Below are 17,766 nucleotides of genomic sequence, written 5' to 3' on the forward strand. Positions count from 1 at the left end.
TTACTCTCTAGGATTTGTGACTGCTTTACCAAGCTGTTCTATTGCTGGGAGCATGTTGTATATACATGTTGATTTCTAAAGTCTAAAAATATTAAACTAATTTAAAATGTCTTCCTCATCATCTTTTTCCCACTGCTTATTATCAAAAAATGAAAGACCTTTACTCACATAGCCATGTGTTTCTGTATTGTTTCAGGCTGTGAATCGTCTCTTCACCTGACATTTCAGAAGGCCACGGTTGCAGTGGACAATATCTTTAAGTCCCTCAGGGATGTTACAAAAGCTCGAATGCACATGAAACAGTTTAATTCTGTGTATGTCCCAGGAAGTAATACCTGCCAGGTAAGCAGATAATCCTTTTTCCATCTGTGTTATATTGTTCTAGCATACGGTCAAAATTACAGTTTCACAGCTGTGACTAATTTACTTTTGTATGAATACAAAACGTATTCTGCAACCCCACGGAATGTTTTTGGAAATAGGTTTTAGAACTGACCTAATCAGCAGCAGCCTCCTGAAGTCCTTAGTCAGTCCAGACTCAAGCAAATTCCCCTTGACTTTATTGGATTTCAGTGGGAATTTGCCTGAGTAAGGACTTCAGAATTTGGTTAACAATGATGTTGTGATATTGTATACATTTCGTGTGAGTGGCAGGGCTCGATCAAGACTACACAGGGCCAGAATCCACTACTGTATATTGAAATGATGTCTAGGTATCTACATGGGACTGTGTTTCAAAGTATTTTTTCTCAGATTTCCACAATTGCAAGAGTCTTGCTGTAAAAATTGCCTGATAATACAGCTTCTGTTTATTGAAAGTAGTGTGATTTTCTTTTAGCATAGGTCATCCTGGCCAAAGCTAGTTCCCTTCCCCCTGCCCCCCCATTACATAACTTCTTCAGTTGGAAATGGACGTTTGCCACATGGAAAACACATGTAGTAATTTAAGATTTTAAAAGACCATTAAACTTGTCCCTGGTCCTTAGCCAGAAAGATTCCTTTGAAACTTCAGTGTACCGCAGACTAACAAATGGATAAAATTACTCCAGTGGTGAGTCAAACAATGCTGTGTAGCAATGGAGCTTTGGCTATTACACAACATTGCTGAAGGGGCCTTGCAGTAGAAAAACTGTAGGAGAGGCAGGTGAAAGAGTGACAGGGATCAAGCTGCAATTCCAATGGCTGTCAAAACATAAAACCTAATGCTGACATCTTCTGGCACTTGTGACCAGAATGATGGCTGATATAGCTAATATCATCAAAATATTCATTAGATAGCTCTGTGCAGAATACTCAGCATGATAAAAAAAGTACTTCTGAAAGTTTCCTAGAAATGTAGTTAGCATCAGTATGTTCTTTGGTTTTAGCCCACTTCTACTCATTTAGGGCCAAGTCTTGGAACGCCTTTTGTGGAGGTAAAGAATCCTTACAGCTGCCTAACCCGGCTCTGTACTGGGCTAGCTGATCATGCAGAAGGAGATTAGGAAGAGATCGGCAGATTCACTGTGGTCAGGAGCTGTGGGGTGGCTGCGACATACAAACAAGCTCTCCTTTTCTGTCAAGCATCCCTCTGTGGGTGGATCCCAAGTTCTCTCCCCCCGTGTTTAGTTGGTTTACTGCCATGCTACAGCTGTTACAAAGAGAGAGAGCTGCAGGGACTCAGGGTCCCTCCCCTTTTAAATGGAAAAGAACAAAAGTTGCCATTTTATGAGTTGGGGTGCTCTGGATTTTCTGAGTAGAGGGATTTTTCAGAGCTACCACCAAGGAGTGATGTAATAGGGGTGCACAGCTCTGTATATGTTCCTCCCAGTGTCAGTCAGTCGGAGAGGAGAAACCCACTGCAGGGAATCAGGAGGCACTGCATTTCCAGGTGGGACAAAAACATGAACTGGGAGGAGTTGAGTGGCTTCTTGAGCATTATGCTCTTCTCTGGGTAAGACTATTGTTTACCACCTCAGGTTTGATTAAGCCACAAAACAGAGCCCAGCCTATGGCTTCTTGAGCCAGGAGCCTAGCCTTAAAACCCCTAGTTTAATCTCTATTATGTACAGATAAAGTCCCCAGTGTTCAGCTCATCTTGCCAGGGTCCATATCTATACTGAGATTTGAAACTGTGTTAGCACCTATGCAGGGTTCTTGATATTTCATAGACATTTTGTCAGCATTGATAAGTTTTGGGGCAGTTATTCTGATTGAGTTCATATCCCAAAATATACTGATGCTAACAGAGTTACTAGGAAACTTTTAAGAGGACTTTTCTTATCACCATGAATGTCCTGTATTAAATAAGCTAATGAATGTTTATGTAAAGTTAGCCAATCAGTTATCGTCATGGTTACATGTGTCACAAGATTCCACAACTAATGTTTCTGCTCTGCCTGCTCTTGTAACTGCTGCTCTGTTCCTGTCATTCCTCATCCTGATTACATACACAATTTTTGGTAACCTGGTCTGTCTATATGGGACAGGTCCACTTGTTAGCAACTTCCTAGCAAGAACTGTGTTTAAACACAGTTTTATACAAAAATGTTAGCAGTGTCAAATCTCCAGACAGGATTTTAGTGTAGGCGTTAGGATATAAATTCTTTGTTATTGTCAGTCTAATGTAGAAATTAAAAGACATTACATTATTTTTTGAAAAACATCGTAAATATTGTGGCCAAGATTTTCAAAAATGACTAGTGATTTCATGGCTCTCATTTTTTGGGTGGCCAGCCTGAGACGCTCGAAGGGCCCTGATTTTCAGAGCCTGGGTATCCAGGCACCCAAAATTAGGGCTGGCCTGAAAACAAGAATTCTGTTTTGCAAAAAAAAGTTGAGGTTTTGACATTTGTTTTTGTTCCAGTGTGGAACAAAAATGTGACCCTTTGAAATTTTTCACAAACCAACATAAGGGAAAGAAAGGAAACCTGTTCCAGGAGTAGCCAGTGTCCTGGTAGCTAGGGCACTCATCTGGGAAGTGTGAGACGCAAGTTCAAGTCCCTGCTCTAAATCAGGCAGAGTGGGATCTTGAACCTGTGTATCTCACATTCCGGATAAGTGCCCTCCACTCTCCACTGGGCCATTGGCAATTCTGGGGTGGATCTCTCTAATAGTTCCATCCTGGACCTGAGAAACCTTCACAGGGAAATTTTCCTGTAAGCTGATATGCTCCATGAAACATTTTGGTTTCCACAAAATGGCATTTTTTGCTTGGAAAAAAGTTTCAAAAATATTTTGACCAGCTCTACCCAAACTCATTAGTCACTTTTGAAAATCTTAGCTGGTAAGTATTCATCTATGATGGCATACAGATGATATCTATCCTCTATTTCATATAATAGGTTCCTGATTAACGTTGGTTTTGATCTCTACTCCAAATGTTTCCTTTTTTTATGCATTTCTATTGCTTATATGTGGCTTTAAGTGGATATTACATAGAGTTTTACACTGGACTTCAAGCTTGTGAGTGGTATTTCAGGCACTCATTCATTGCATAACTAGCTTTGACACAAGTCTTGGAATGTCCTATTATGGAAAGAATATAGCTAATGTCTGTTATGGTTTTGGTTTAATTTAAAAGAATTCTCACCTGTTGTAGAAGAACTACAAGAGATACATAAATCTTCTTTGATGTGATTGCTTATCAAAGTGCAAGATTTGTTTCTTACATTGTAAACTGCTGGACAAAAAAAATCTCTTTAATTATAGTATTGACTTGAAAAGTTCCAAGTTGCATAGTAAATGGCTAATTTTTTACTTTTTTTTATTGTATGTGTCATAAATGATGCTTCTGTCATTCATCTTTGCAAAGCATGAGTGAAATTGCACATGAATCTTCTAAGAAAACTAGAGATGTGATATTCTTGGAATAGCACAGTAGGAAAATATTGTGTACTAGATTTGGAACCAGCTAATTTTCTAAGATCATTGCACTCATTCCTGAAACTATTACAGTTACTTTTTAATGTTTTAATCTTCAGCAAACCTATGAAAACAAAAAATGCTATCCCCAACTATAAATTGAGTAAGGTAGATTTTTCAGTAAAAGAAGAACTAGTTAGTGCATGTCAGCAAGACCCACGTGGACAGTTAGTGCATGGCATGCTAGTGTGGGGTAGATTTACTGCTTGCTGCGAACTAAATGGTCATGAAGACAATCCCTTAGAAATCATCTTTAGGATGACTGGATGGCTCAAGCCATTGATAACTGAATATGGACCCTTTCATCTCGAGATCACCGGTTCAAATTCAGCCCAGGTTGATAGATACTGAAAGTTATCACTTGATAGCTATTTGGTGTACCATGAAAAGAATTTGTGGTCTCAGTCCGTTCACTAATTGACAGCTGTCCATGTCACAAAAAATACCATTCCTCTCATCTATGTTGATGTAAGTAAAAAGAAAATCAGACCCAGTGTCTCAAAATGGTTGAGGGCGTGTTTACAGAGTGTGGGTGGTATTCGTGTCTGGTGTTTTGATGTTTGGATGATATTCATATTCAGAGGGATCTGATACTCTCCAGCTCAGACCTCTAAATATCAGAGCTGAGTCTGAGCACTTCCCCCACCACCTCTGCAGAAGTGCTGAAGATCACTTCTCTTCCGTTGAGGGGAGGATTCCTCTACTCTCAGATCATCAGGGATAGTTTGCTGGACTTTTCCTGTGTCTTCAAAGGCAGCTGGCAGATCCCTTCCTCTTTCTGTCCTTTTCAAGGGATGACCATAGGCTCACTGCACCCTAAATTTAAATAAGCATCTTCGGGAGAACAGGAAGTGATTTACATCTCTAAATACTCCACCTGTACTGACCCCTTAACACTTGGAAGTTCAGGCCATCCTAGAGTGTGCTAGAGACTCAGTAAACAGACAAGGTTTGCCATTGGTCCAATGTCACCTTGTGTGTCCTAGTAGACCATATGAGTTAAAGGCGTAGCTTAGCAGAAGCAAGAGGAGTGCTTCCATGTGCAGTTGCTGCAGGGGGCAGGGTAAGGCAGAGCAGAGCAGATTTCAGTGAGGACATGTCACTCAACTAACCCTGAAGTTCTGGGAAGGGAACCAGCTGTCCACACCCTGAAGATAACAGAGATGAAGGGGTCTTTCCCTTCTTTTCCCCACATGGGAAATGACATCAGAATCTCCGCTTTCATTTAGAAAAACAAAACTAAGTTTTTAGCCATCATGTGTGTGAATAAAACCTATGAGTTTGCAGACAACCTGAAATAATAGCTCTAAGGGATATGAACAGCTCTAGGATCGCAGCAGGGTGTTCACTCCAAGACTCACTAACTCCAGGGGAAAGGAGTACTTGTGGCACCTTAGAGACTAACAAATTTATTTGAGCATAAGCTTTCGTGAGCTACAGCTCACTTCATCAGATGCATCCGATGAAATGAGCTGTAGCTCACAAAAGCTTATGCTCAGATAAATTTGTTAGTCTCTAAGGTGCCACAAGTTCTCCTTTTCTTTTTGCAAATACAGACTAACACGGCTGCTACTCTGAAACCTAACTCCAGGGGGTACTGCCAACACCACACAAACAGAAGTCTCTGGGTAAGTCTACACAAGAAACACTGCAGCAGCACAGCTGCAGCTGCGCCACTGTAGTGTAGACACTTACTACAGTGGCAGAAGAGGTTGTCCTGTCACTGTAATTAATCTGCAAAAAGAAAAGGAGGACTTGTGGCACCTTAGAGACTAACAGATTTATTTGAGCATAAGCTTTCGTGAGCTACAGCTCACTTCATTGGATGCATGCAGTGGAAAATACAGTGGGGAGATTTATATACACAGAGAACATGAAACAATGGGTGTCACCATACACACTGTAATGAGAGTGATCAGGTAAGGTGAGCTATTACCAGCAGGAGAGCGGGGGGGAAAAACCTTTTGTAGTGATAATCAAGGTGGGCCATTTCCAGCAGCTGACAAGAATGTCTGAGGAACAGCTGGGGGGGGTGGGGGAGTACATTGGCCAAACTGGACAGTCTCTACGTAAAAGAATAAATGGACACAAATCAGACGTCAAGAATTATAATATTCAAAAACCAGAAAGAGAGCACTTCAATCTCTTTGGTCACTCGATTACGGACCTAAAAGTGGCAATTCTTCAACAAAAAAACTTCAAAAACAGACTCCAACGAGAGACTGCTGAATTGGAATTAATTTGCAAACTGGATACAATTAACTTAGGCTTGAATAAAGACTGGGAGTGGATGGGTCATTACACAAAGTAAAACTATTTCCCCAGGTTTATTTCCCCCCACACTGTTCCTCACACGTTCTTGTCAACTGCTGGAAATGGCCCACCTTGATTATCACTACAAAAGGTCTCCCTCCCCCCCCCCCCCCCCCCCACTCTCCTGCTGGTAATAGTTCACCTTATATGATCACTCTGGTTACAGTGTGTATGGTAACACCCATTGTTTCATGTTCTCTGTGTATATAAATCTCCCCACTGTATTTTCCACTGCATGCATCCGATGAAGTGAGCTGTAGCTCACAAAAGTTTATGCTCAAATAAATTGGTTAGTCTCTAAGCTGCCACAAATCCTCCTTTTCTTTTTGCAGATACAGACTAACACGGCTGCTACTCTGAAACCTGTAATAAATCTACCTCTCCAAGAGGCAGTAGTTAGGTCAATGGAAGAATTTTTCCGCAACCTAGCAATGTCCACACCGGGGCTTAGGTCAACTTAACTATGTCTCTCATGGGTGTGAATTTCACATGAGCGACATAGCTAGGTTGATATGAGATTTAGGTGTCGTGCAGGCCTTTGTGTGTGGCAAACATGCCCACCTAAGTAACTGACTGCCAGGGGAAGTATGGGGGTTCCCTCCCCTGCCCCCTGACTCTGTGTGGGATAAGTGATCCCTGCTGCGTCCAAAGGGATGGGGGCTCCTACTGCAACACCTGCAGGGGAAAGGGGCCCCTGGCCCTGCCACCATCACTCCAAATGGAGGGTTGGGCTGGGAGGACAGAACCACAGGAGGCTGCATGTCATTATTATGCATGTCATTATGGCCCTTGGGCCCCAGATTGTCTTAATCTGTCCCCGTTCTCCTATGTAGCTAGGAGGCAGGAGTGGCTGGCTGTGCAGGGATGGAGAGCTAGAGGTACATGATCATTCCTCCTATAGCTCTTCCTGGCCTAGGAGTAGGGGCTGAATTATTATTTCACACTTTAAGTGATATGCCCTTCTCTAGCTGCCAGGACAGCCTGTTTCAAATGCACTAAATTCTCTTAAAAATAAACAAATCATAGTATTCATTTCTGTTTAAGTGTTCAACAAAGCCACATTTCTCCTTGAAATTATGCCTTCTGGATTCAAGATAACCTACAGGTATGGTGACAGTTCACTGCCCTCTCTGTATGACCCTAAAGGAGCTTTGGGTTGGAGAGAAACCTAAGCCCATACGCTCTACTCTGCTAATAATAACAGCCTCGACTGGCCGCTTGACCTCTTCTCCCACAAGAATCTTCACACTTTTTTCCTTGCCTCCCTTTACACATGGAGTACACACAGCACCTGGGTAAATATAGCATTTATCTGTCTCTTCAATTAGATGAGAATCCTGTGCACATCATTGCTACGTAGTAGTGTTGCAAATACAGTTGTTGCTTCAACCTTCTAAATGTGTCCAATTTCCATTCTGTGACAAAAGCTTTTGTTTCCTTTAATGGTAATGAAACGCTAAGAAAAGCAACTCGCCACAATTTTATTTTCAGCACATGTTCTACTTTTGCAGGCCACTTACAAGCCATTGCTGAAGCAGGTGGTAGAGGAGATATTCAATTCTGATCGACCTGACCCTGTTGATATTGAGCACCTATCTGCAGGTCTCACTGATCTCCTGAAAACTGGATTCAGCATGTTCATGAAGGTAAAGCAACCATCCCGAGTTCATATATAAAATCTGCATCTGTCCATAGTTTAACATCTCAGCCACTGCTATTATATACGGTCGTGTATCACTTCCACTAGCTGCCCAGGAAGTGGTACACAACTGTATTTGCCTTTGTCATTGTAATAACTGGATGAGATTAACGCTCAAGAAAATGAAGACCTAATTATTCCAGTAATACATATACATATGTATGTACATAGGTGTATATATCTATATGAAGCGATATAAATGTGGGTCTATATTATTACACATATGTATTTATTTCAGTTTTTAAAAACTATGTTAGAAAAGCAGCTCCTGAATTATGAACTCCGTGTATGTATCTTGACCAAGCCGTAACAACTCAGTTTTGAAGGGTGTAGCCTTTTGCCTTCTCCCTTGTCTGTTACTTCCATGTTGGGCTGAAATTCAAAAGGCTGGTGGCAAAAGAATAACAAGAGAGGGCCATTGACATTAAGTGCTCTCCTATCAAAATGGAATAACTCTAAACAATAGACGGGCTCCCAACCCAGAGAACTAGGTTAGCCGTGGACAGGTCATCTTGGCAACAAAGTCAGCAGGCAGGAGGCTGTGATCACCGGGAGAAGCTGAGGAGGATGTCACCTGCCAAAGAGGGCAAAAAGTTATAAAAAGGGCAAGAGCTGCTCTTCTGGGGGGCCATTTTTTTCCAGCTCAAGATGAGGGAGGGTTAACCCAATCTTCAGAAGCCTGGGTGAGGCAGGGGACCCTGCCTACCTTCCTAAACGCAGATGGTCTCCAAGGACTCCCAAAGGAAGGGGGCGCTAGTGAGGGGCATTGCGGGTAGGGAGGTTGTGTTCTGTATGATCTGTACTCTTTCTTAGGTATCTATGATTAAGTACAAGAGAGCGGTGGTGTTAGAATCTGCGCAAAGTGCCTCTGTGTGTGTGTGTGTGTTACATGCTTCACTACTGCAATGTGCTTCCTGTGAGAGTTATATGGTAAACCAGAAGGCTCACATCTTGGGGGTAGTCCTGGGAGAGGGTGTGTTTAAGCAATCCGGGAGGCTGAAGGGTCAGCACTGAGCCCAGGAGCTAGGCAGCTGGACAGGGAGTTCCAGCTGTCAGGAGGGAGTGTTAGACACAGGGTCTGCAATCCAATAGTGTGCCTAGGGACCGCAGAGACTGGGGCAGTGTCTGGACTCCATTCAGGCTCCAAGAGTCTTAAACCATCCAGTGATCTAGAGCAGGGGTGGGCAAACTTTTTGGCCCGAGGGCCACATCTGGGTATGGAAATTGTATGGAGGGCCATGAATGCTCATGAAATCGGGTTGGGGTGCAGGAGGGGGTGAGGGCTCCAGCTGGGGGTGAGGGTTCTGGGGTGGGGCCAGAAATGAGGAGTTCAGGGTGTGGGTGGGGGCTCTGGACTGGGTCAGGGCGTTGGGGCATGGGAGGGGGTCAGAGGTGCAGGCTCCAGGAGGCGCTTACCTCAAATAGGTCCTGGAAACAGCTGCATGTCCCCCTTCCAGCTCCTATGTGGAAGTGTGGCCAGGTGGCTCTGTGCGCTGCCCCGTCCGCAGGCACTGCCTCTGCAGCTCCCATCAGCCACAGTTTCCGACCAATGGGAGCTGCAGGGATGGTGCTTGGGGCAGGGGCAGTGCGCAGAGCCCCCTGTCTGTTCCTAAACGTAGGAGCTGGAGGGGGGACATGCTGCTGCTTCCGGGAGCCTTGGCGTGCACACACAGAGTGGCCTCCAACCCCAATCCCTGTCTGGAGCGCAGGAGCAGGACAAGCCCCAGACCCACTCCCAGCAGGAGCTCGAGGGCCGGATTAAACCGGCTGGAGGGCCAGATGTGGCCCCTGAGCCGTAGTTTGCCCATCCCTGATCTAGAGGCTTGGATTCCCCTCTCAGCCATCTGATGGATGGTTGGCAGGGGGTGCCTGACCAGATCTGTGACAGGAGGATGAGCATGGGTATTATTATGCTGGAAGGTATTAATGGGTTCCATCAACCAGTTGTTTGATCGATACACAATTGCAGAAGTGCTTAATCTGTGGCTCTGCTAACCAAATGCCAGAGCTCCGTGTGTTTCCATTTTTCCCTCATTCAGTTTTCCAATGTTCCCCAAAATCAAAAGATTCGGCCCTGCCTAGAACATCCCCTGAAATTTTGGAATTGATTGGATGTGGCATTCAAAAGTTATTGTGTTAAATACAGACAAATAGAAATGTCAGAGTTGAGTGTAAGACCTCAGAAGCTCTGCCAAAAATGCTTTGTACTTGTTATCAGTTTATAAGAGGATTCTTGTTGTGTTAGTTTAGAGTAAATTATTATCAGCCACAAAGTGTAACGTGCCTTTATTTTTTTGCCCTATTTTCATGTCTCTGCCCCACAATTGGATCTACATTTACAAAAGAGCCAGCAGCCCATTTAGGTGCCTAAATGAAGTGGCCAGATTTTCAAAAGTGCTTATCACCCAGCAGCTTCCACTGTACTCAGATCCCTGATAGAAATCTCACATTGGTACCTTCTTTGTATTTTGTCAAATCTGTAGTGAAAGTGTTCTTAAAATGACCATGTTCTGGGTCATCATCTGAGACTCCTATAACATGAAATATACGGCAGAATGTGGGTAAAACAGAACAGGAGACATACAATTCTCCCCAAGGAGTTCAGTCACAAATCTAATTAACGCATTATTTTTTGAACGAGCATCATCAGCATGGAAGCATGTCCTCTGGAATGGTGGCTGAAGCATGAAGGGGCATACGAATGTTTAGCATATCTGGCACATAAATACCTTGCAACACCAGCTACAAAAGTGCCATGTGAATGCCTGTTTTCACTTTCAAGTGACATTGTAAATAAAAAGCAGGCAGCATTATCTCCCTTAAATGTAAACAAACTTGTTTGTCTTGGCGATTGGCTGAACAAGAAGTAGGACTGAGTGGACTTATAGGCGCTAAAGTTTTACATTGTTTTGTTTTTGAGTGCAGTTATGAAACAAAGAATCTACATTTGTAAGTTACACTTTCACGAGAAAGAGATTGCACTATAGTACTTGTATGAGGTGAATTGAAAAATACTATTTCTTTTATTTATCATTTTTACAATGCAAATATTTGTAATAAAAATAATAATATAAAGTGAGCACTGTACACTTTGTATTTTGTGTTGTAATAGAAATCAATATATTTGAAAATGTAGAAAAACATCCAAAATATTTAATAAATTTAAATTGGTATTCTATTGTTTAACAGTGCAATTAATCATGATTAATTTTTTTAATCACGATTCATTTTTTTGAGTTTATCGTGTGAGTTAACTTTAATTAATCAACAGCCCTAGTATAAAGATACACTGTCAGGGTTGGCAGCCCTAAAAACTGACCCACAGTTCTTTGCCTCTGGAAGATCTTTCCACACCTGTGTGATGTCTGAAAAACAATCCGTGCTGTAATTCCAAGAAAGAAAGAAAGAGAACAGACATTCCACTATCAAAGTGTATAAACGAGCTGGTGCACACATGATGTTTGAAATGACTGGTTTTATTTACTGGAAATTTCCCTGTAATTCACACCTGCATTTATTTGATTTTATTTGCTTGGGTTTTGTTTGGTTTTTTTTTTGAAGCAGGAACAATCATTAGTTTTTCTAAAAACATACGTGTGGTCTCCAGAAAGTATAACATTCAGATAGAGCCATTTTCAACATTAACCAGTTGTTAGGTCTACCCAATTGTTGTTGTTATTACACTAGCACCTATATGCCATCTAAGTTGGGGTCCCATGGTGCTAGGTGCTGTACAGTCATATACCAAAATCGGTCTCTTCTCCAGAGAGTGGATGATCTCAGACCACACTCCTGCAGCTGGACCTGTGCAGGCAAACCCTGAAGCAGAGAGCCCCATTGCTCCATACTGACATAAATGGTGAATTCCCATGGATTGCTTAAGGCAAGATGTAACTTGTTGAGGGGGCACTAACTAATGGGATTAGGGAGGGAAAAGAGTGGGGGGTGGGGAAAAGGAGTGAGTGAAATCCTTGAGAAACGGCAGGAAAGGGAGGGAGTTATGGGCACAGCCAGTGACTGAGCTGTAAGTTGACATCTCCTGAAATATGTTTTTTCTGAAAAATGTGAGACACTAAAAGAGATTTGTAATCATACATGTGTTCACTCTCTCCGTAGCTGTCATGAATCATTCTCTGTTGTTCTGCCAAGGGTCTCTTCTGTCAGTTGCTCTGGACATTTTTCATCTGTCTGCTCAACGTTTTAAGAACCAGTACCCAGCCACCAGTTAGTCTTTCAAAATGCATTGTATCAACAAAGCTCTCTTGGTGCCAGAATCACCCATGTCAGTAGGGCAAGCAGTTGCTTTGACTCCAAGATATTATTGTTAGTTACACAACACCAAGATATGCCTGGCATTTTACAGGCAAATAAGACGGTGTAATCAATATGGTCCCCAGCATGACTCACTGATTGCTGTTACAGTTCAGCATTTATGGTATCACACTTTCTCCCATGATAACAAGTTATGATGTCGCAAACACTTTACTGAGACATCACTGAATGAAGCAAGTGAATTATAAGGGAGAGAGCTTTTTATGTGCACCCAGATATGGGGACCGGCTATGATGAGTAAGGAAATATTTCTATACATGTTTCAGAGTAGCAGCCGTGTTAGTCTGTATTCGCAAAAAGAAAAGGAGGACTAGTGGCACCTTAGAGACTAATCAATTTATATGAGCATAAGCTTTTGTGAGCTACAGCTACAGGGTTTGTCTACACTACGAAATTAGGTCGAATTTATAGAAGTCGGTTTTTTATAAATCGTTTTTATATATTCGAGTGTGTGTGTCCCCACAGAAAATGCTCTAAGTGCATTAAGTGCATTAACTCGGCGGAGTGCTTCCACAGTACCGAGGCAAGCGTCGACTTCTGGAGTGTTGCACTGTGGGTAGCTATCCCACAGTTCCCGCAGTCTCCGCTGCCCATTGGAATTCTGGGTTGAGATCCCAATGCCTGATGGGGCTAAAACATTGTCGCGGGTGGTTCTGGGTACATATCATTAGGCCCCCGTTCCCTCCCTCCCTCCGTGAGAGCAGCAGCAGACAATCTTTTCGCGCCTTTTTCTTGAGTTACCTGTGCAGACGCCATACCACGGCAAGCATGGAGCCCGCTCAGGTAACCATCACCGTATGTCTCCTGGGTGCTGGCAGACGTGGTACTGCATTGCTACACAGCAGCAGCAACCCCTTGCCTTGTGGCAGCAGATGGTACAATAGGACTGGTAGCCATCATCATCATGTCCGAGGTGCTCCTGGCCACGTCGGCCACCTGGGCAGGCATGGGTGCAGGGACTACATTAGAAGTGACTTGACCAGGTCATTCTCTTTAGTCCTGCAGTCAGTCCTATTGAACCATCTTATGGTGAGCAGGCAGGCGATACGGATTGCTAGCAGTCCTATTGTACCATCTTCTGCCGGGCAGGCAAGAGATGAGGATGGCTAGCAGTCCTATTGTACCATCTTCTGCTGAGCAGCCATGAGATGTGGATGGCTTGCAGTCCTTCTGCACCATCTTCTGCCAGCCAAAGATGTAAAAGATAGATGGAGTGGATCAAAACAAGAAATAGACCAGATTTGTTTTGTACTCATTTGCTCCCCCCGCCCCTCATCTAGGGGACACATTCCTCTAGGTCACACTGCAGTCACTCACAGAGAAGGTGCAGCGAGGTGAATCTAGCCATGTATCAATCAGAGGCCAGACCAACCTGCTTGTTCCAATAAGAACAATTACTTAGGTGCACCATTTCTTATTGGAACCCTCCGTGAAGCCCTGCCTGAAATACTCCTTGATGTAAAGCCACCCCCTTTGTTGATTTTAACTCCCTTTAAGCCAACCCTGTAAGCCATGTTGTCAGTCGCCCCTCCCTCCGTCAGAGCAACGACAGACAATCGTTCCGCGACTTTTTTCTGTGTGGACGCCATACCAAGGCAAGCATGGAGGCCACTCATCTCACTTTGGCAATTAGGAGCACATTAAACACCACACGCATTATCCAGCAGTATATGCAGCACCAGAACCTGGCAGAGTGATACCGGGCAAGGAGGTGACATCAGCGCGGTCACGTGAGTGATCAGGACATGGACACAGATTTCTCTGAAAGCATGGGCCCAGCCAATGCATGCATCATGGTGCTAATGGGGCAGGTTCATGCTGTGGAACGCCGATTCTGGGCTCGGGAAACAAGCACAGACTGGTGGGACCGCATAGTGTTGCAGGTCTGGGACGATTCCCAGTGGCTGCGAAACTTTCGCATGCGTAAGGGCACTTTCATGGAACTTTGTGATTTGCTTTCCCCTGCCCTGAAGCGCATGAATACCAAGATGAGAGCAGCCCTCACAGTTGAGAAGCGAGTGGCGATAGCCCTGTGGAAGCTTGCAACGCCAGACAGCTACCGGTCAGTTGGGAATCAATTTGGAGTGGGCAAATCTACTGTGAGGGCTGCTGTGATGCAAGTAGCCCACGCAGTCAAAGATCTGCTGATATCAAGGGTAGTGACCCTGGGAAATGTGCAGGTCATAGTGGATGGCTTTGCTGCAATGGGATTCCCTAACTGTGTTGGGGCCATAGACGGAACCCATATCCCTATCTTGGCACCGGAGCACCAAGCCGGCGAGTACATAAACCGCAAGGGGTACTTTTCAATAGTGCTGCGAGCTCTGGTGGATCACAAGGGACGTTTCACCAACATCAACGTGGGATGGCTGGGAAAGGTACATGACGCTCGCATCTTCAGGAACTCTGGTCTGTTTCAAAAGCTGCAGGAAAGGACTTTATTCCCAGACCAGAAAATAAGTGTTGGGGATGTTGAAATGCCTATAATTATCCTTGGGGACCCAGCCTACCCCTTAATGCCATGGCTCATGAAGCCTTACACAGGCAGCCTGGACAGTAGTCAGGAGCTGTTCAACTACAGGCTGAGCAAGTGCAGAATGGTGGTAGAATGTGCATTTGGACGTTTAAAGGCGCGCAGGCGCAGTTTACTGACTCGCTTAGACCTCAGCGAAACCAATATTCCCACTGTTATTACTGCTTGCTGTGCGCTCCACAATATCTGTGAGAGTGAGGGGGAGACGTTTATGGTGGGGTGGGAGGTTGAGGCAAATCACCTGGCTGCTGGTTACGCGCAGCCAGACACCAGGGCGGTTAGAAGAGCACAGGAGGGTGCGGTACGCATCAGAGAAGCTTTGAAAACCAGTTTCATGACTGGACAGGCTACGGTGCGAAAGTTCTGTTTGTTTCTCCTTGATGAAACCCCCTGCCCCTTGGTTCACTCTACTTCCCTGTAAGCTAACCACCCTTTCCTCTTCCCTTCGATCACTGCTTGCGGAGGCAATAAAGTCATTGTTGCTTCACATTCATGCATTCTTTATTCATTCGTCACACAAATAGGGGGATGACTACCAAGGTAGCCCAGGAGGGGTGGTGGAGGAGGGAAGGAAAATGCCACACAGCACTTTAAAAGTTTACAACTTTAAAATTTATTGAATGCCAGCCTTCTGTTTTTTGGGCAATCCTCTGTGGTGGAGTGGCTGGTTGGCCGGAGGCTCCCACACCGCGTTCTTGGGCGTCTGGATGTGGAGGCTATGGAACTTGGGGAGGAGGGTGGTTGGTTACACAGGGGCTGTAGCGGCAGTCTGTGCTCCAGCTGGCTTTGCTGCAGCTCAACCATACACTGGAGCATATTGGTTTGATCCTCCAGCAGCCTCAGCATTGAATCCTGCCTCCTCTCATCACGCTGCCGCCACATCTGAGCTTCAGCCCTGTCTTCAGCCCGCCATTTACTCTCTTCAGCCCACCACCTCTCCTCCCGGTCATTTTGTGCTTTCCTGCACTCTGACATTATTTGCCTCCACGCATTCGTCTGTGCTCTGTCAGTGTGGGAGGACAGCATGAGCTCAGAGAACATTTCATCACGAGTGCGTTTTTTTTTCTTTCTAATCTTCACTAGCCTCTGGGAAGGAGAAGATCCTGTGATCATTGAAACACATGCAGCTGGTGGAGAAAAAAAAAAGGGACAGCGGTATTTAAAAAGACACATTTTATAAAACAATGGCTACACTCTTTCAGAGTAAACCTTGCTGTTAACATTATATACGTAGCACATGTGCTTTTGTTACAAGGTCGCATTTTGCCTCCCCCCACCGCGTGGCTACCCCCTTAACCCTCCCCCCTCCCCGTGGCTAACAGCGGGGAACATTTCTGTTCAGCCACAAGCAAACAGCCCAGCAGGAACGGGCACCTCTGAGTGTCCCCTGAAGAAAAGCACACTATTTCAACCAGGTGACCATGAATGATATCTCACTCTCCTGAGGATAACACAGAGAGATAAAGAACGGATGTTGTTTGAATGCCAGCAAACATACACTGCAATGCTTTGTTGTACGATTCCCGAGTACGTGCTACTGGCCTGGAGTGGTAAAGTGTCCTACCATGGAGGACGCAATAAGGCTGCCCTCCCCAGAAACCTTTTGCAAAGGCTTTGGGAGTACATCCAGGAGAGCCGCGAATGCCAGGGCAAATTAATCCTTTCACATGCTTGCTTTTAAACAATGTATAGTATTTTAAAAGGTACACTCACCGGAGGTCCCTTCTCTGCCTGGCGGGTCCAGGAGGTAGCCTTGGGTGGGTTCGGGGGGTACTGGCTCCAGGTCCAGGATGAGAAACAGTTCCTGGCTGTCGGGAAAACCGGTTTCTCCGCTTGCTTGCTGTGAGCTATCTACAACCTCCTCATCATCATCATCTTCTTCGTCCCCAAAACCTGCTTCCGTGTTGCCTCCATCTCCATTGAAGGAGTCAAACGACACGGCTGGGGTAGTGGTGGCTGAACCCCCTAAAATGGCATGCAGCTCATCATAGAAGCGGCATGTTTGGGGCTCTGACCCGGAGCGGCTGTTCGCCTCTCTGGTTTTCTGGTAGGCTTGTCTCAGCTCCTTAAGTTTCACGCGGCACTGCTTCGGGTCCCTGTTATGGCCTCTGTCCTTCATGCCCTGGGAGATTTTGACAAAGGTTTGGCATTTCGAAAACTGGATCAGAGTTCTGATAGCACGGATTCCTCTCCCCATACAGCGATCAGATCCCATACCTCCCGTTCAGTCCATGCTGGAGCTCTTTTGCGATTCTGGGACTCCATCATGGTCACCTCTGCTGATGAGCTCTGCATGGTCACCTGCAGCTTGCCACGCAGGCCAAACAGGAAATGAGATTCAAAAGTTCGCGGTTCTTTTCCTGTCTACCTAGCCAGTGCATCTGAGTTGAGAGTGCTGTCCAGAGTGGTCACAATGGAGCACTCTGAGATAGCTCCCGGAGGCCAATACCGTCAAATTGTGTCCACAGTACCCCAAATTCGACCCGGCAAGGCCGATTTAAGCGCTAATTCACTTGTCAGGGTGGAGTAAGGAAATTGATTTTAAGAGCCCTTTAAGTCAAAAAAAAGGGCTTCATCGTGTGGACGGGTGCAGGTTTACATCGATTTAACGCTGCTAAATTCGACCTAAAGTCCTAGTGTAGACCAGGGCTAAGGTGCCACTAGTACTCCTTTTTATTTCTATACATGTTAGTTAGACTGGATTTTGTTAAAATTATGTTTTTCTAAAATTTACTAGACTGTGTCATGGTTCTTAAAAAGTTCCCGTAGATGAATAAACTAAATTACCTATCAGCGTACCATTGGTCAATATAATTACCAGGCTAACCCTCCAGTCTCCTGATTGCACTCCTGTCAAACAGAAGGGCGCCACTTTCACAAAGTATGGAAAAAGAAGAAAAAGGCAAGGATATGTGAAAAGAAGATCTTGCCACTTTTCTCTGTCTTCTCTCACTTTTATCTCCTTTCTTCGATTTCTGTCTCCTCT

At 44.7% G+C, this 17,766-nt stretch overlaps 1 protein-coding gene across 1 annotated transcript in view; it reads left to right on the plus strand.

Moving 5' to 3' along the window:
* Positions 1-17,766, plus strand: part of SCFD2 (sec1 family domain containing 2) — a 301,712-nt gene that overhangs the window by 265,877 nt on the left and 18,069 nt on the right. Inside the window, exons 6-7 of the mRNA XM_074951411.1 lie at positions 197-342; positions 7,728-7,862. Coding sequence (XP_074807512.1) covers positions 197-342; positions 7,728-7,862 — 281 coding nt within the window. The remainder of the gene's footprint in view (positions 1-196; positions 343-7,727; positions 7,863-17,766) is intronic.

The sequence above is a fragment of the Natator depressus genome, chromosome 4, assembly GCF_965152275.1.
Source record: "Natator depressus isolate rNatDep1 chromosome 4, rNatDep2.hap1, whole genome shotgun sequence".
Classification (NCBI taxonomy): domain Eukaryota; kingdom Metazoa; phylum Chordata; order Testudines; family Cheloniidae; genus Natator; species Natator depressus.